Here is a 19,408-nt window from a genome sequence, read left to right on the forward strand (position 1 = left end):
CTCCAAAGTTGCCCAAACTCTGGTATTTTCAATTGATAAAGGTACAGCCCAAAACCATAGTTGTCTCTTCACAAAGAATCCAGTCTAAGTTAGAGAAATTTCACTGCCTCTCACCTTTTGAGATGCCAATACTCTCCTTCCTTCTTTTCCTAAGAATGAAAAGAAGATCTAAATATATATTAATTACACTGTCTCCATTTGAATGTGTTTCCCTCACTTCTACTGATGCAGAGTGATATTACAACTTAAATTAAAACAATGTAATCAGAGTGTGGCTTGAATTTTAATCTCTTAACAGTGTGGTTTTGGTTTGAGCAGAATTCACACTTCTAGTGCTACTATTTAGATGGAGACAGGTCAGGCTCAGCAACAGCAACGTGTCTTTAAGACAACACTCACGATGTAAATTAATATTTTATTTAATGATCATTTAACTTGATGAGAATGAATTTTTCTTTCAGAAAACGTTGCACACAATGAGAATGATGATTTCAAGGACAGGTTTTGAGTTCAGATCAACAGAAAAGAGAACAAGCAGCAAATTTCAGCCTCTGTTAAGAGATCATTACACCTTACTTGCAGAAAAGTGAGTCATACGTCTTTGAAACATTTTAAGCATGATAGAACAGTGAAAAGTACTTCCTTCCTTCTTCCTCTTAATTCTATGACATCTGATCAAGAACTTAGTTGGTGGACCTACGCTATAAACAGGAAGGTCAGAGAGAAAAATAAAGCACTCCCCTGGTGCCGAAGACTACAACGCCACAACTGAAAGGGCTTATTTGAGGGCGTAAGGCTGCGGCTGTTCCACTGGCAGTTGCCTTCACACTGACTTCACGTGAGTGACAAATAAGAGAGTCAAATAACCACTTGCTGTGAAGCGCCTGCCTTGAAGATCACTCAGCATTCAGGTAAGGCAAATATGTTGTTACTGTGGGGAAGGAATTGGCAAGAAGCCCTCACTTCTCAGACAAACAAGGACTTAAACGTCCTGTGAATCAGACATTAAAGTGAAGAAATAGGAAGACTAGATCTCTCAGTTCACCAGAAGAACTTTTTTGTGTGTAGGAGTGGTAAGGGAGGCAAGGAAGTGTTTCTTTTGGGACAGGTTCATGATTCGATAGAACAGCAGGGTGTACTTTATATGGATCAGATGGGTGAATCAACATGGATAATTAATTCCTCCTCATAACTCAAGGTTTATTTGTTACTCTCAAGGTGAAGGAAGGAGGTGTAAAATCCTATCATTAGTTCCAAACAACAAGCTTTGTTCTTGTTCTCTGGTGGAGGGACAGAAAGTTTTCGCCTGAATAAATTATCTTCATAGAAAGCAAATCTCAGAGATCATGTCAGTGTTAATGGAAGAGGTGGTCTGGGGCCAATGGAAGGCTCAAGACTCTCCCAGCTAACCACATGAGTTCTGCTTTCAGCTATAACCAGCGACAAAGAAGGAAGGACAGTGGCTGTTGAGCTTGTGTTTGAGGAAGAGCAGCCAGTGATAACAGGGAGTTGCTGTCTGACAAGATCGTGCTTGTGTGCAAAGGTGTAAAGATGAGAGAGATCATCAGCCTTCTTCTGGCTCCATACTTGGTTTTGGGGGTTGGAAATATTCGAGGTGAGTTTCAGACTCTTTGCTTATATTTTTTCCTCCTTTCTTTTTTTTTATTATCCCATTTATTTCAGCTTGGTATTTCAATACTGGTGTTGGTATTTATATTGGTATCTAGGCAAGACCCAAAACGTCATGGGCTACACAATGCTCAGAGCCTGTTAGAATATTTACTTAAATTGACCAGCCATCAAGTTTCACATCTGAGTGGGCCTCATTAATACAGTATGAGTTGGGACTTTGCCTGTCCAATTGTTAGATAGCATTTCGGATACCAAAAGTAAAATTTTCTTCCAATCTGCCCTTTTTCCTCAACAATAGGTTTCTCTTCGTTATGTCTGTTGACTTGTCCTGCCTCTGAGTGATAGTATCCTTCTCTTTAGTGTTAAAGCAAGGACTTGGCTACTCTCTAAGAGGTAGGGAAATGAGAGCTGGTTGATAACACAGCTGGCAGTACAGAGGTACAGCACCTGTGCAAGTGAGGAACTTAGTCATTCCTTGTCAGCGTTGGAAGCTCTGAGATATTGAGTAAAAGGCATTGAAATAAAAGGTATTGAAAAATGTATCCATTGCACACCTATTTTCCCAGAGATCTACATGTATCATTGGTACTTGGGAGGATTACACTCCCCTGCCTAAGGTGTGATGCAGAGTACCGAATGCCGTGGACTCTGTGGTCTCCCAAGCAATAACCCTACAGTGACTGAAACAATCTTGTCTTTGCAGTGTATTTCAATTTCTGGACCTGAAAGTGACTTGGATTGGGCACAGGTGTTTCTTGCAAGACTAGGCATCAGCTGCCCCAGGCCTGCTAGGAATGGCAAAATCATTCCTCGCCATTTATTGACTGCTGTTTCTGAAAAAAAAAAAGAGCTCCCAACCAAGCTGACCTTGGGTCAGTAGTTCCCACGATAGCAGAGACAACTCTAGCACCTGATGCTGGAGCTTGAATTTTCAGGGGGGACGTTAATTTTCCCAGGTTAACAATGACCTTTCCTCAGCACAGAGTTCCTCCTGGAACAGGGCTTTTTCACAGAAGAAAAAGTGGGTTTTCTGAAAATCTGCCCATGAGGAATGCTTATTTACTGATAGAGGAACACAAATTTTTCAGCCGTTAGATTTTTTAAAATACATTTTCCCTGTTTGGAATCTTTCTCCTTTCTGTGGCTTAAGTGTCATTGTAGCTAAGCAGAGTGGGTGTCTCTCACTTTGAAAATCTATAATTATATTCTTAGAAGTTGTTTTTCGAAATGTCTCCTATATTCTTTCTCCTGTTAAAGGGTACAAAAGTTAACACTACACCCCCTAGGTCCTCGAGGTCTTCTTGTTTGGCCACGACCCTTGTTTATTGCAAAACCATGCAGAAATTTACCAAAACTCATAATTATGCTGATCCTAAGACGATGCTGCTGTTAATGCTCAGCAGAATGAACCCGCATTCAGCATTACCCAGTTGGTCCTGGTTCTCTCATTTCCTCCTACTAAGAATATCAAAAGATCAAAAGAAGACAAGAAGATCAAAAGAGACAACAGGATTCTCTCTGGGGAAGGTTTTAGGTTTAAGCCCATTTAGGTTTACTATGTTATACTTAAAATTGCTTGACCAGCTTTCCATACATGTTGAGCTTTCCATACATGCTGGAGTTTCATGGAGCATCAGGCTTCTGTAGTGTAGGAAGAGAAACAGAGGTACAATCTGAAGTCCTAGGTCATAGTTCGCTGTATCAGAATGGCTGTGATTCCTGTCTAGGGGTGGGGAACAGAAGGGTGAAGATATGTTTGGGGTTTTAGCCAGTTATGAGCCCTTCTGCAAAGGCATGAAGTCCAATGAGCCTTAAAAAACACCAAGCTTGATCCTTTGGACTTATCTTTTGAATTAAGCTATTTCTTGAAAATTCATTTTAACGATTACTAAACAATTCCAGCTTTTCTTCATAGGTTGTAGACCAGAATCTTAATTTTCTTCCACGACCATTTTGATTTACAAAGAAATAGAGTCAAAAAGTTGAGGAGTTCTGAGTCCTGAGACTCATGATAAAATTCTCATAAATGGCAGCATAACGACAGTCCAGCCTTCTCTAAGAGCAGCAGCTGCTGTTCGAGATTTTTTGCCTTCAGGCTTTCCCATGAACAGTTAAATTTTATTTGCGAAATCCATGCAGTATGACCTGAACAGCGTAGTGAATATTCCCAGCAGATCTCATCACCCAGCTCCTCTCTTCTCTGTCTCTGCCTTCTCTAGCACAGTAGCTGAGCTTGTCTTCATTTTACCATTTCCCACTACTTCCTTAAGACCTATCAGCCTTCTGATTGTCTTCTCTTTTCAGAGACCATCCCAATGCAGACCCTACAGTGTTATAATGACTACATATCTCTAACAACTTGCACATGGATGGAGTGTTCAGAAGCTCATGAACTCCTGAATGTGACTCTAAACTTCAACAACAGCAGTGAAAAGTGAGTACCTGGCTGGTATTCTGTGGAGGTTCTAAAGGGGCTTGGCTGCTGAACCTAAGAGATGGAGCTGGGTGAAAGGATAGCAAACTAGTCTTGCAGCCAGCACAGTATCCTGCTTGCAGACCCCAGTGTTAAGTTCAGGCTAGGGAGAAAGTTGGATCTGTACAGCATGAGGAAGAACAGGAAAAAGAGCATGGTAAGATCAATTTCATTATCTTTTCAATCACTCCCCCCGCTTTTGCTGTGAAAGAACGCATACAAAATATGGCAGGATGTTATTGTGCCTGAGTGGAGAAGAATGTGTTACACCAGATGCAGTGGTGATAATAACTAATCAGAAGGGCAAAGAAGGCTTCTTCTTCCTTATGCCAGTAAGAGCATAGCTATGTTGAAATAATTTCTGCAAAAGAAACTGTGAGAAAACCAGAAGCTGTACATGCTTGTTTGGCTCATTGGGTTTCCTCTCAGAGATACAAGGCTACATCTTGCTCTATCTTTTTGCTGCTTCTGCTTCCTTTCAAGAGAAAAACAGAATGGTGAAACTAAAGAACGTGAAAGAGAGGAAGGGACAAAGAAGGAAGAGATAGGGAAAGGAGAAAAAAGGATAGTAGCACGAGCAGGAGATGGAGGACTAGACAGCAGAGAGATTGATGGGTGGAAAGAAATCAAGTGAAATAAGAATAGGAAGAAGTTATCTTGGCTTTATTTTTGAGAAAGAGCTCTGGGGTTCATTCATGATTTGACCCGACAGTTGTTGAAGTCAAACGAGAAGGTTCCTCTTTACAGTCTCTAAAAATTTTGAGTACCATTCCAAGGGAATGTGATGAAGGGAAGGTGATCTAGGAGCTGAGAGTGACAGCAAGGCACTGACCTCATTGACAATGGTGTAGTCCCACAGTATCAAGAAAAGCAGAACAGTGACAGTGACAAGGATCGGCCATCAGATCCCCAAGGAAGTTCCTATACAGAAGCCAGGCTTAAGGTCAAGCTAGGAAGTAAATTCCATGGATCACATTCAGCAATGTTTATCACCAGGCAGAGGTAAAACTGTGTGATAGTTCAGGCAAGTACCAAAGGCAAAGGCCTGAAATTAAAAGCAGCTTCTGAGTGAAAGTGGGGAAGGCCCCAGTCAGGCTGATTCCATCTCAGACAGCTTTGAGCAGAGGTAGCTAAACCCCTTAGTGGAGGCGGGTGGTGAAAGAGGTTGTGATCAGGGCTCAGACACATATCAACCCAAGATAGTTATTGTAAGAGCATCTTCCTTTGAGGAAAGGAATAAAGAATAAAGCAGATGTGCTTGATACCAGAGAATTCATTCGTGTCATTTAATGAGCTATAGAAGTATGCCAACGTAATACAGTGATAAACATTGACTTAAAACCAGCATGTGGGGAAGGTTTCAGAAACCACACTTCGCACCATCTAGCAGCATCCTATTCAGATAGTCATGCTTTTTTCTGTGTAACCAGGAAAAAAGAAACGACCTGCAGATCCCACAAAGGTATAAACCATGCTGACTGCCAGAACTTCACAATGCACTGTGTGTGTCACATCCATGGATATGATCAAAGAGTCTACAATTTCAAATTTGACTTGGTACTGCATGCAGAGCTAAATGTCTACTTGTTTCAGAATGGTAATGATGAACCACTATGTCTTGTCTCTATTTTTGAGTATTCAAAAGTTTTTCAGATTAATATATTGAATACCTAATCCTGAAAAGATACTTCTGTCAGCCCTTAACCTGAAATGTAAGCAAGAGTCAAGTTAAATAGCTAAAAGGCCATACTAGCACCTTCAAATTTGATGCATTCAGAATAGACAAAAATCAATATACCTTAAGTGACTACAATGGAAATAATGGGGGTAGGTGCACCAGCTAACCAGGATTAGGATTGGGAGAAGATATTGAAAAAGCCTTCTGTTTCAACACCATTCTCTACATTCATTACAACACATTCTTTCACAAAGTTGCTATGAAGCTGCACAACAGCACTGTTCTCCTTACTTTCCTCCTCTTTTCATGAATATATTTCCCAGGTCCTGTACAATTTGCACTTTGAGGTGAAAAATAATTATGGATTATTTGTAGCATTCCAGGGAAATGGTTAAATATGCAGATTCTGCCATTCAGAGAAAATTGACTAGACATTTTCTTCCCCTCTTTATGTCCCTGTCAACACTACCTCACTTCATGGGTTGAACTTTCACCTTCCAGTCCAGACCCTTCCACCTCAAGACCTCTCAGTTCAGCCCCTCCCACCACAAAACCTCTCAGTCAGCTTGATGAGATCAGGAGACTTCGTGCTGACTTGGGAAGCAGCTGATAGAAGCCAAGGTCTGGGCAACGCACTGGAGTATGAAGTCACTTACAAGCGTCAGTGGGAGTCCTGGGAGGTAAGAGCAGAGAGAAGCTGGGCTGTCCTGGTTTGGGCTGGATCCTTTGGGGCAGTTGAGAGCTGGTGGTAAAATTTGTGCAAATGAATGTCCTTTCTGTTCTCAGGCACTATGAGGAGATGCAACTAATGTTGTTTCAGGGCAAGTGGAAGGAGCTTTATTTCAGTTTGCAGCTGATTTGCCCAGTCACTTTGTCTTTGGTCCATATGATTTTTCATGAATGCAATGTAAAGATCTGTTCTTCTCTGAATAAAAAACCAAACCACTGCACTTGGGCTTACGTTTGAATGATGATGTAAAATTAATTAATTAACTCATTTATTTCTTTATTTTTAAGTGTGCATATCCCAGACTTGAAATTTCTTCTCTCCTTACTCTCCCTACTTTTCCACTACAACAGAAAGCTGCCTCGGTCTTGCTCTCCAACACCACACGCTGCCATCTCAGCCATGAGGATCTTGTCCCAGGGAGCAGCTACATTGCCCGTGTGCGAGCCAAACCGTGGTTGGACAGTGGCTTCTCTGGCCAATACAGCGACTGGAGCACAGAAGTGTTGTGGGAGACCCCTGGAGGTATCGTGGGATGGAGCAGAGTCGTGCAGGGTGGAAGTGCTGGCTGAGAAGCCAGACTTTTCCTGGCACTGACCTTGCTCTCATCTTCTCTGAAGGCGGCCTTCAGCCCAGGAACCTTCGCTGCCTCTTCAATGGTGCAGATCGTCTGATGTGCAGCTGGGAAGTGAAGAAAGCGATCACCACCTCTGTCCTCTTTGGCTTGTTCTTCAGGGCCACCCCAGCATCAGCGTATGTGCTTTGCTTATGGCAGTGTGCCTGCACCTCTCCCATGGAGTTTCTGCTCCATCCCATTTCTTCTGATCTCAGCACAACCTCTTTTTCTCCCCTCAGAGAAGAGGAGTGCTCTCCTGTGCATGAGAGGGCTTTGCCCCACACCCCACATGTGGTCCAGAGCTGTGAGATTCCTGTTACCAACTCCAGCAGTCAGAGCCACTACCATGTGTCCGTCCGGGCCAAGACGGAAGAGAAAGTGATTGAAGCCTACAAGAACAGTGAGTTGCTGTGTGGTTTCTGGCTTCTCCTGGTTGGAGAGATGCCTGGCTGGGCTGAGAACAGAGGTGGTGAGGAAGTGTGTTGGACGAGGAAGAGACTGGGACTGATGAATAAAGGACCTGGAGGCTGTATTAGTTCAGAGGTCTGGGAGAGGTGGCTTGTAGGTGTGGAGTTCCTTGGTGGCACTTGTTCCTTGGGGGAAGGTGCAGCAGAGGAAACTGATGCACAGGAATCTGGATTGTGACCCTGAGGTCCTCTGTGGGTGGCTGTCACCCTGCTGACTTCTCTGTGTTTGACCTTCTTGGGTGTCCAGGTGACAGGGAGCTGTGGTGAGAGGTGTTTGTATGTCACTGTGTGGTGAGAGGGGAGTATGTCACTACGTGATTTCTTAAGAAGCCACTTCGGCTCTTGTGGGTTTGTGCAGTGGCCCGTGGAGCACTGGATGGGGCAGGACTCCTCTGTCGAGTGAGGTGTGCCAGGTGGATCATGTCTGCTTGCACGTACCTGGAGACACTGATGCTGCATTTCACAGACTAGAACCGAGAGGGCTCCTGCAGTCAGTGAAAATATCCAGCATCAGCTGCAAGAGAGCTGAAAACCTCTAGAAATGTGGGGGATCAGTACAGATGTTTCAAATATTGCTTTACGGCTTTTCTGTACACAAGGAGAACTGCCCACATTAATGGATATAGGTTTTCTGATATTTGCTATTAATATTTATTTTCAATTATCTGTCTATGAGGTTATTGCATTTGATTAGAAAATGAAGATGTGGGGAATTAATAAGTGTTAAAGAGCTGAGACATTGTACATTGCATAAAGTAAGATTGCTTTCAGTCTCTGGAAACAATTCACAGTGGTGAAAGGGAGTGCTGGACCAGTATCTTGATAAGTACTCTGAGACTTTCCTTGTGTTCCAGTTAAGGTGCTGCCACCTGCAAATGTGTCAGTAACAGTGACAGAGAACCAAGAGTATGAACTGAGATGGATAAAACACAACTTGCAATTTGGCTTTATAAAACAGAGATACCAAGTTGAGTACTGGAAAAACAACCAATATGAAAAGGTAAGTCTTAGAAAGGACAGAAGTCCTTGATTTCTCTGTGCTAGGCAAATTGGAAAGGCTCTTCATCTCACCTTCATCATCTGTGCTTTCTTCTCTCCAGACTCTCCAAAAGTTAAATATCAGCAATGATGAACCTCCTTTCATCTTCACCCTGCAGACGCTTGATTCATCTACAGAATATAAGGGAAAAATGCGTGCAAGCGTGAATACTCCATACTATGAGGGGCCTTGGAGTGAATGGAGTGAGGAGTTCACCTGGAAGACCGAGAATGGTACTTTTCATGCAGGCTACTTCAGTGAGGTTTAGTGAGCTATTAATAGCTGAAATGCTGTCTAGAAAAATGCATTCTCTCAGCTGGGATGATGTTTGGTCCAGCCATGAGCTAGCTGGAGTCGCTAAACAAGGTATCTGCCCTGTCTGCATCCTTTCAATGCAGCAGCAGTGCTAATGAAGGAGATGAGCGGGAATGACCTATTAATCTTCTTTCCTCCTTCCCTTTACAAGGTGAATAGAGCCAACCATAAAGTTTTCCACACAGAGAATCAAGCAAAGATCCTGCCCAAAATATCATCCTTGTTTCCTGATCCCAGTAGTCCATTCTACTGTCAGTGACTGAAGAGCTTGAGACTGCAAGAAGGCAGAATACAAGCCATCCGTCTTTTCTATTTGCAAAGTGACTGTAGGGTAACATTTTAATGTGATGTCTGCATAACATAAAAAAGAATGAGTAAAGGAATCTATGAAATCTGATCACTAAGCTGTTCAGGCCATGTTTGGTCTCTCCCACTTTAGAGGGTACCAAACAGATAGAAGGTCTTTCGATCCTGTCCCATGAAGTGCCATCTACATTTTCCCAATCTGCTTGTATGAAGAGTGACCAGAGTGAAAAGCCTGTTACGGGAAGCAACCACTCTGCAGATGGATAGCTTTTTCTCTCTTTGTTTCAGTTCTGCCACCAGCGGTTCTCCCAGTGGTGTTCCCAGGTGTCATCATCACTTTGCTAATAGTTTCTTATTGCAGCTATAAGTATTTCCTCAGGTATGTTTGCATCGTGACCAGGAGATTTAGCAGTGTGTTGTCTCCATGGGTCACCTAAAGGCTGAGGCACTGCTTGTACCCCATGAGAGAGAGAGGTGTGCAATGGGCAATGTTGTGTATGACTGTCCAAGGGTCAGAGTTGGGTTGTGGCACGCCGGGGCCTCGGTGGTTCCTCACTGTGCAGAGCAGCATGGTGTATGGGGTGCAGTTTTTTCTGGTTGCAGCCACGCTGAGAAGCAAATCTTGAAAACCTCTGTGTGTTATTGCAGGAAGAAGCAAGTATGGGAGGAAAATATTCCAAACCCCAGCAAGAGTGTCCTGATCCAGAGCTACCTGGGGGTAAGTGGGAACTGTACCTTGTATGGTGCTCCTGGAGAAGTACAATTTGGAGTTATTTTGGGGTGAAGAGAAAGAAGGAAGTGGGGTGTTTGGATGTCTGGTTGAGGGGGAGTTGTCAACTCAGGGTATGGACTGTCAGTGAACTGATTGCTGTCTCGACCAGGAGGATTATGAAAGCATTCAATACCGACTTTGATCTTCTGTCTGTTTTCCAGAAGAATGTATCTAGGTACATAGGATACAGGTATTTAGTATCCAGGATCTGAGAACTGAAAAATAAAAGCAACACTCCCCTCTGATGCATCTGGTCAGTTTTGCCATCCCTTGCCTCTAAAACGCCTCTCAGACTCCTTATAGGTGAAACCTGTTGTCCCTAGATAGAATTGATCTTTCTCTGTTCCTGGACAGAAAATTGCCTGAGTCTCTTCAGTGCTACCTTCTATAGTCTTTGCATGATTACTTCCCTCTATACTCCTCTGCAGTCGCTGGAAGTTTACTTCATACTTTGAGAGCTATTTTCCTCCTACATGCTATCGACATGGACATCTTCCTCCAAGTAAGAAAGGAGAAGACAAAGTAAAGGAAATGTATAGTTTCCATAGCTGTATCTTTGGAGGCATTTTTAAAAGTAAGCGGCTTCTTCTTTCTTCCATCTCTCTCCCTCACCCACCTCCTGATTTCATCTGCAAGGGCCATGCAAATCTTGCGATCCAAAGAAATTATTTCCCAGTAGGTGTATATCACCAGAAGAGGCATCGCATGGAGCATGCTTGGAGTTTTACAAAAACAGTGGCAGGGTTCATTCTTGAAGCTGACTCCTGCATGTTTTAGTTTCTCACTGTCGTAACTCCACAGCCTTATCTATCTGCAAGCCTCCCCTGGAAGTACTGGCTTTGGTTTTGATCTCACAGCTCTAATGTCCCTATCTCCTTAAGGCAATGCTGCTAATCTCCATTCTACAGACAGAGAGCTCATGCTATTTCTACCACTGTGTTTTATCTTCTACTTAAGCTAAACGACTTCCACCTCATTTCTGGCTAACTGCAGTGCAAGTCGGTGATGCACAACTCCAGGAAACAGTGGTCTTTACAAAGATTAATTTAACAGTTTCTTCTCCAATTGCAACATTTTTAGCTGTCGTCCCCCCCATTTTCTTTATCAGCCTCATCCTCAAACTTGCAATTCCTTTTGTCCCATTTTATGTTTTGACTTTAAGTGGAATACCTGGTCTTAGCATTGCTCTCGAGGTACACATGGTGGGTTGTCATGGTCCTCAGCTAACTGTTTATTTGGCACCCAGTATTTCTCAGCCTTTTATTCAGTCAGCAAGCTACGTATCTCCAGCATACATCCAGTCAGCAGTTGATACAGGTGAAGTGGGGTACACCAGACTGCTTTATATTATGCGTATCTGCATTGTTTTGCAGGCTATGATAAATCCACCTTGCAAATCAGCCATTGTTCTAAAGTTCCTTCTGATTAATTTGGCTGTTGATAGGCTTCATTGACTTCTTTTTCTGTCCAAACACAATAATAAACACCAGTACAAGACCATCTAAAAAAATTTTTTTAGTTACTATAATCAGAGTAGCTTTGCTACCTATCTCATATCCAGCTCTCTATCCACAAGTGCTCTGTTAATCTTGTGACTTTCGTAGAATCAGAGAACCATAGAATGGTTTGCGTTGGAACAGATCTTAAAGATCATCTAGTTCTAAATCCCCTGCCATGGGTAGGGACACCTTCCACTAGATCAGGTTGCTCCGAGCCTCAAAAGCCTCAAAGCCTTTTCAGAGTTTTCGTCCCTGTAGCATCCCTTATCCTAAACTTTGTAAACATCCCAGCAATTGTATTTCTCTGATCAGTCAGCACAGAAAGACGGTCATTTTAGCTCCACAGGTGAAATGTTGCCCAGAGTGCCCTCATGTGTTGCTGAATCAGAGTACGCATTGCAAGAAACAGCAGCTCTGAAGTTTATTGTGACAGGAATCTGTAGCTGGAGCAGCCCCTAACTCCTATGCTGTATAAAGACAGGTCAGGGATAGACAACATGGAAGTGAAGGAAGAGTCTTGTGGAGGACAGGGCATACTTTCACAGAATCACAGAATCACCAGGTTGGAAAGGACCCACTGGATCATCGAGTCCAGCCATTCCTAACACTCACTAAAACATGTCCCTAAGCACTTCATTCACCCGTTCCTTAAACACAGAATCACTTTGTAGCCACAGCTTCCACTGTGACTTGAAGATCAAAGAGAAATGGATTTCACCTTCTTTCGGCTAGAGAATGAAGGATGACACGTGAAGAGGGTCTGCAGATTAAAGCAAAGACAAATGAGGAAAAAACTGATAGAGGATGCTAAAACAAATCAAATGGGCACGAAGGTGCCAGGAATACTTTCAGACTGGTAGTGTTTCAACTTGCATCAATTAAAGACTGCCCGTAGCAATATTTCCGCTATGTTTAGGTGAGGAATCAGCACGGCCCTAAAAATGAAAACAGCAACATAGTTGGGAGAAAAGTTATTTAGAAAAGATTACTCCTAAACCACAGGTTGATAAACTGATAAAACTCATCATACAATGTGAATGCTTGGAAGCTTGTTCTTGTCCTAAATGCCTATCACAAATGCTACTAGTGTTCTTCTGCCCATGGCTCCTGGTTCTTCCTGCTCTTAACAGGATGTCTCTTTCCTCAGAAGTGTTACAATATTCATTTTCCCTCTTCAGGAATCTGTCAACCAGCAGCCAGCCAGACAGGTGAGCTTCAAAGAGGAGAATGCTTCTGAGGAGGTGGAGCAAATTAACTGCCTTCACATGCTGGATGGGTAAATATGCAGCCCACTCCCTGCTGCTTTCCTGAAAGCTTCCTTACTAACCATCAGTCTATGCATGGAAACTACCCACTGCAATGAGGAGGACAAAGCATTTTCACCTTTGTATCTCCTAAGTCTGTATATACCTTCCACATATCTATAGGTATTGTAATGAATTGCTGCAGTTGCAGACCTTGACTTCCCTGGCTGGAAGTCTGGGGATAAAACCTGCTTCCTTTCTTCCTCTGCATTTCCTTTGGAAATAGGTTTGAATAAAAATCATTGATCTAATAGGGTTGGCTGCATTCCTCCCAGCTCACATGAAGACAACTTCCCTCTCACAAAACCCCACCTATTTCCTTACCTCTTCATCCTCTAGAAATGACACACCTTCTGCTCCTTGAAGCTAAGTCTGACTTTCAAACTGGAATATGAACAAAGAAGAGCTGCAGAGGTCTTGGCCAGCGTGCAGCTGATCAGAAATAGCTCCAAATTTTCTGTACAGCCTCAAATACGTGTCAGGTCTTCAAAGATGGAGCAGGGAGGTGACCACAGTGCTCTGTTCAGGAATCTATCCCAAGTTGCAGCGCAATTGGGAAGGCTGACATAAATTAAATAGACTTTTGGGTTTTGTGATAATTATTTGCCTCTTGAGAGAGAGGGTCAGCTCTTTTTAATATATCGTTTTGTAAATCATGTGAAGGATAGATAGATTATGCTTGTTTCTTCTTTGAAATTTTTGTCTTCCCTCTTTGTCTAGCTTCACATTCAGTGCTTGTAAGAGAAAGGGGCTCTTTATTTTGAAGAAGTCACTGCAAAGTATCACTGAAAGCTTGAGAGCTGCATAAAAGCTGATGCTAGCAGCCACACTGCCTGATTTTCCTCCAGACATGGTTTGGCCTCTGCCAAGTAGTGCTCTTCAAGATTGCGTCCTGGCACAGTCTGGAAGATAACACAGGGTAGCAACCATCCTCAGTAGACAACATGGAAGTGGCTGTACTAAGTTAGGCTGTGTCCAGCGTCCTTCAACAGGTTTTTAACAGGCTTTGAATCCAGGCTGTGCAACAGACACAGTATTTCACACCATGAATACAATTGTAACACAGTGGTCACATCATGTCATGCACTTTGAACTGAATTAACAGACCCAAAACCTGCGCTGTTTTTTAGACTGCACAGACACTGTGGGACACCCAGAATACCACCACGGCTATACAGGGTGGACACAGCCAGTCTGTGCCATTTTACCAGAGGGCCAAAGAATGGTCCCCAGCCTTGTTTTATTTACAGCAAAACCATAACTTTTCTCAAAAGCTCATTTGTGCTTTTATATCTTGGCATTGAGAAAAGTTGGCAATAGACAGTTGTCCTCTTGATGTGGCACAGAAAAGGCTGAGGCATGCATCTTCTAAGTAAGATAGAAGAGATCCGGCCAATGGTTCCTTCTGGTTTCTTGGAAGGCAGTGTACCCCCTTAAAGCATCTCCTGTTATTTGCAGTTACCACCTCAGAGACCTGTTAGTTAGAGAGCAGTCAAAAGAAGCTAATAGTCCTGTGCTTTTTCACCTAAACAGGATGACTGAGAGTCCAGCAGAATTCCACGGAGCTGAAGCAAAGAGAGTGCAGGTCTCCCACGCTTCACAAAAATCCTCTAAGACTGCTGGAGTGCCACATAAAGCCTCACATTCATTGTCCACACTTGCTTGCCCATTGAATCAGACTGCTGGTCCATCCTGCTTGTTTGCCAGGCTTCCATGCAAGAGTACTGCTCATGCAAGTGTTGCTTCCCAGACTTGCTTTGCTTTCAATGGCCCATATTTGTATAACTCAATGGTGTCCTCTCAGCCTGATATACATCACACCTTGGCAGCAGACCCAGTGGGAATCTCTGAGAAATCAGTTTCCCTTCAGTATGTGAACCTCCCAAAGGAAGACAATCCTCAGGCTCCACAGAGGCAAGAACATCCAGGAGCAGGTCCTCCAAAGCTCTTCCTGCTCCCAGATGAGAAACACACCATGCAGCACCTCAACAATGAGAGAGAAGTCTCACCAGCCTCACCAGCCTATGGGTAAGGCATGAGTGCGAGAAGAGAAGAGCAGAAATCTCCAGCAGCTCTTAGCTGCCCCTTGGAATTCATCACAACAGAGAGCTTGCTACTGCCCTCAGCCAGCAACTCCACCCATCTGTCACTTGTCACTGCTGGGGACCTACCTTGTGACTCACAGGAGCCCCAGCCTCCCAATGACCACCCTTGCCATGAGTTTTGTCCTGGGAAAACCGATGTCATTGTCCCAGTTTTAGGTCAAGAATCAACCTCTTCAGAATTGCACATGGATGTGTTTGGAGACCCTGCAGGTCTCTATGGATCTTTAAAACCCACAGAAATGTCCTTACATGTTTCTTGAAAAGGAATATTTTTTTTTTCCCAAGAACCTGTGTTGGAGAACAATGGAGTCTTATTTAATCCTGGCAACATCATAACTTTTTTCCTCCGCTATGGGCAATTGCTACCCTGTCCCTAATCTAAAACCCAGAAAGAAGGTGCAGATGAGTCAGAAAGATCCCCAAGTGTATTTGGTTTATGTGGAAAAGTTTTGGTAGCAGGGAGGCTACAGAGGTGGCTTCTGTGAGATGCTAGAAGCTTCCACCATTTCCAAGAGAGCCAGTTCCAGCTAGCTCTAAGATGGACCCACTGCTGGCCAAAGTTGAGCCAATCAGTGATGTTGCGAGCACCTTTGTGATAACATATTTAAGAAGAGGTTAAAAAATGGTCCACAAGAGCATCTGAGTGAGAGGAGTGAGAGTATGTGAGAGAAATCAACTCTGCAGACACCGAGGTCAGTGAAGAAGGAGGAGACGAGGTGGTCCAGGAGCCATAGCAGAGATTCCACTGACAGTCTGTGGTGAAGACTGTGGTGAAGCAGCTTGTCTCCCTGTAGCTACAATCTACAGTGGAGCAGATATCCACCTGCAGACTGTGGAGGACCCCATGCTGGAGCAGGGTCCTGCCAGAACCTGTGAACCCGTGGAGAGAGAAGTCCATGCCAAAGGTTTTCTGGCAGGACTTACAACCTCATGGGGATCCATGCTGGAGCAGTTAATTCTTAAAGGACTGCAGCCCATGGAAAAGACCCATGTTGGAGCAGTTTGTGAAGAACCCACACTGAAGAAGTTCATGAAAGACTCCATGCAGGAGCAGAGGAAGAGTATGAAGAGGAAGGAGTGGCAGAGACAATGTGTGATGAACTGACTGCAACCACTATTCCCCATTTCCCTGCCTTCCTTGTGGGGAGGAGGCAGAGAAATCAGGAACGATACTGAGCCTGAGAAGAAGCGGAGGAAGGTGTTTTAAGATTTGTTTTTATTTCTCATTATCCTACTCTGATTTGATTGGCAATAAATTAAATTTATTTCCCTGAATTGACTCTAGCTTTCCCATGATGGTAATTGGTGGGTGATCTTTCTGTCCTTATCTCAACTCATGATCATTCCACCATATTTTTCTTCCTTTGTCCAACTGAGAAGGAGGAGTGATAGAGGGGCTTGGTGGGCACTTGGTTGTGAAGGTGCCACCAGACCAAGTAAATACATTTTGGAAATCCATTTGAATGATTGCATATCCTGCACACGATGAGGGATCCACCAGTGGTAAGGAAGATAATGCACAGAATATCGAGGTCATTCAGATCTTCAGAATATTAAAGAAAGCTGCTAAAGAAAGGAAAGTAGTCAGCTCTGCGATTCAGAAAAACCTGCTGGAGTGGTAGGGGTCTTAGATAACCAAGTATAATTCCATTTTCTTTCCACAAATACTACCTCTCTTCTCCAACTTCTAGTCCAATATGGTGAAAGATACTAAGCAACCCTACACCTTTCTTAGTTATATTAATGTATTTGCTAAAAGAGATAGGCCGTAATTCCCATGTACCTCTGTATAGATAGCCTTGCCTCACATTCCCCTGGTAGGTGTGATTGTCAGGGGAAGAAGCCAGATTCAGCTGGGTTTCCTTTCTGAAAATCAGTAATCAATTTCAGTTCAAGGCTCTCAGGTTATAGGAAAACAAAATTATTTTGCTTGGGCACATAATAAATTTGAATAATCAGTATTCCTCCTCAAAAGCAATGAATCCAAGGGTTTGAAAGAAAAGGAATCTTATTAAAAGGGATAAAACTTAGCATAAACACTGGCAGGTCCATTGACTGAAGTCAGCTTTGCTCAGAGCTGAGAGAGTCAATTGTCCATCTGTAAGAAGATGTTGCTCTTAAACCTTTCCTACTGTTTCATGTGTGGTAATCCCACCCCTCATTGCTTTGTTGCTGCTCACCAAGCCTGCAGTCCCATGCTGCCCCGCCAACATTACAGATCCTCATAGAGGAGTCTGTGGCAAACAAAACCCACAGAGTACCCTGAGGAAAATACCACTTGGTTAGGGAAACACCACAGGTAATTCCTACCCTCAAAGCACCATTGTCTCTTGATGGATAACAGTGTTTTAAATACCTTCACACTGAAGAGACAACTGTATTTCACATCCAGTGTGCAAGAGTGAAATCCCCTGAAGTCAATTCACTTGCTCCCTCTTTGTTGTCATCTCCAGTCATTTCAAGCATCTTGGGATTTCTCTTCCATCCCATTATAGGCAACATAAGCAGCAAGTACTTCATTCTTTTAGGAATACTGGGCTTACCTATGAATAGAGTAGCTTTGAATTTAAGTCTCATTTCAATGCAAGTTTTACAGCATAAAAGAGGGATTTTAATAGGAAGCTGAGGGCTATTCTTTAAGAAGTCATTCAAAATCATTTGCAGTGAAGATACCAAAGGCTGGGATCCTTCAGGATAGCACAAGATAAGCAGAAGTTAGAGGGTTAAATGGAAAGGAAAAAAAAAAAAAAAAAAAAGAAACTGTCTGGAGAACAGGAAATCTTTACTAGGAGTGATATCCTGCAGAATGATCTGTGCCTCAGCTGCAGGAACACATAAGTCTAAACTGGGAAATAAACATCAATTTCTGCAAGAAATACTGCAGAAGCTTGGATGTAATTGGTATTTTCTATTTCAGATTGCTATAGTAAGATTATCTATTTTTCAAGTGCATTGAATGTTTCTAGATGATTGAAATAGTTCTTAAATAGCTGTTTTGGTGAATGGTTTAGCTAAACCAGAGAAGAAGCCATCCTTTTCCAAGCTCTGCCCTACTAGATAAAAATATTGGCTCAGAACTGCCACCCAATGATCAGACCTTGTAAAATCACTTAAACACAGGCTACACATATTGCAAAGTGCTGGCTTTAGTGACACTGAATAAGGGAGGCCAACTGATTTCTCATTGCTCAAAAAAGGCAGTGAAAGGCTTCTTCCTCCAACACTCTCTTTCCACTCCACTTCCCCAGCATCTGCATACTCCATAACTCAATGCTTTGCCTGCAACAGGGTCCTTTGCTTAGAAAATTTCATTTGTTAACCTATTAACTTTGTTTTTTTAATTCTGTATTGATTTTATGTTGTTTTATCAAGCTGAATCAGTTCAGAGGGTGGACAGGACAGTGTCAGCACCAGCACAAAGCAAACAAGAAGGAATGAACTGCTGAGTGCAGAGGAATGTGTAGAAGGAAGATTGCAGCTGCAGCGAGCACTTATTTCAGCCCTGTTTTTGTCTAACTGAATCTGACATCCTATTCAGAGATTCAAAATCTGGCTCTAAATATGCATATTAGGGTATCCAAAGCAGCCCAGAATGCTACATAGGGTAATGTTCCTTGCCAAGGTTCTGGCTAAATTAGTGAGTTCAGCACTCAGAGGCTACAGGTATTGATTGCTCCCCATAACTACACTGTTTTATTGACAGTTACCTCTGCAGCCTTCAACGTGTTACCCAACAGAAAGTGTTTGCCCCTGGCTGAACTGTAACATTCGTCAAAGCAAAGAAGGTGAAGGCGGATTGCTGCATGTACGTTCATTGGCACCAAACAGCTATCACCCATTTGAATGCATTATACAATGCCAACTATTTTGCACTATTTAAGTGCAAAATAAGTATAAAAATACTTTAATTTGTAAAAAGTGTAAAAGTGACTTTATTCCACTGCAGGAGGCAAACAACACAGCTTGTGGCAGAGTGTAGTGGTGCACCAACAAGATCGTTCAGAAGATTTCTCTTCTGAACTAGTCTCTTCATGAGCCTTTCATGGGTAGCAAAGGACATTTTCTGCAAGCTGTACCATAATTCTGCAGTCTGCCTGCCCTTATGTCTATTTCTAATAGCCATTGGACATAAACCTGTAAATCTGTATGCTGATTTATCCCCTGTTGTGTCTTGTGTGAGTATTACCTAACTGCACATGGAACTGCCCGCTTCCAGTACATCAAGCAGAGAAAGCAGATTTCTGTTTAGTTCCATGTTTTCTGGATTAGGACTTTCTGTAGTCTCAGAAGACAGCACTAATTATGTACTTGGAGTCATATTGGTCATCAGTGTTGGATGCAACACAGAGAACAGGGTATTGTGACAGAGTTGTGCTGTTCAGCTGAAGGTAGAGTGGCATGTGCTCAGATAGGAGCTACTTGGTACTGATGCACAAGGAAAACCCGCAGGGAGGTTTGTACAAGCTGCCATTTGG

General features: G+C 43.0%; 1 protein-coding gene across 1 annotated transcript; it reads left to right on the forward strand.

Moving 5' to 3' along the window:
* Positions 1-688: 688 nt before the first annotated feature.
* On the forward strand, positions 689-16,193 carry LOC104065902 (cytokine receptor common subunit beta-like). Its single transcript, XM_054056938.1, is given in 15 exon segments — positions 689-911; positions 1,219-1,348; positions 1,431-1,615; positions 3,937-4,066; positions 5,536-5,702; positions 6,285-6,463; positions 6,864-7,035; positions 7,131-7,263; positions 7,366-7,526; positions 8,448-8,593; positions 8,694-8,865; positions 9,542-9,632; positions 9,902-9,971; positions 12,703-12,800; positions 14,362-16,193. Coding segments are annotated over 13 exon segments (2,415 nt in total). The 5' UTR covers positions 689-911; positions 1,219-1,348; positions 1,431-1,551; the 3' UTR covers positions 15,194-16,193.
* The last annotated feature ends 3,215 nt before the right edge of the window (positions 16,194-19,408 follow it).

The sequence above is a fragment of the Cuculus canorus genome, chromosome 1 (genome assembly GCF_017976375.1).
Source record: "Cuculus canorus isolate bCucCan1 chromosome 1, bCucCan1.pri, whole genome shotgun sequence".
Taxonomy (NCBI): domain Eukaryota; kingdom Metazoa; phylum Chordata; class Aves; order Cuculiformes; family Cuculidae; genus Cuculus; species Cuculus canorus.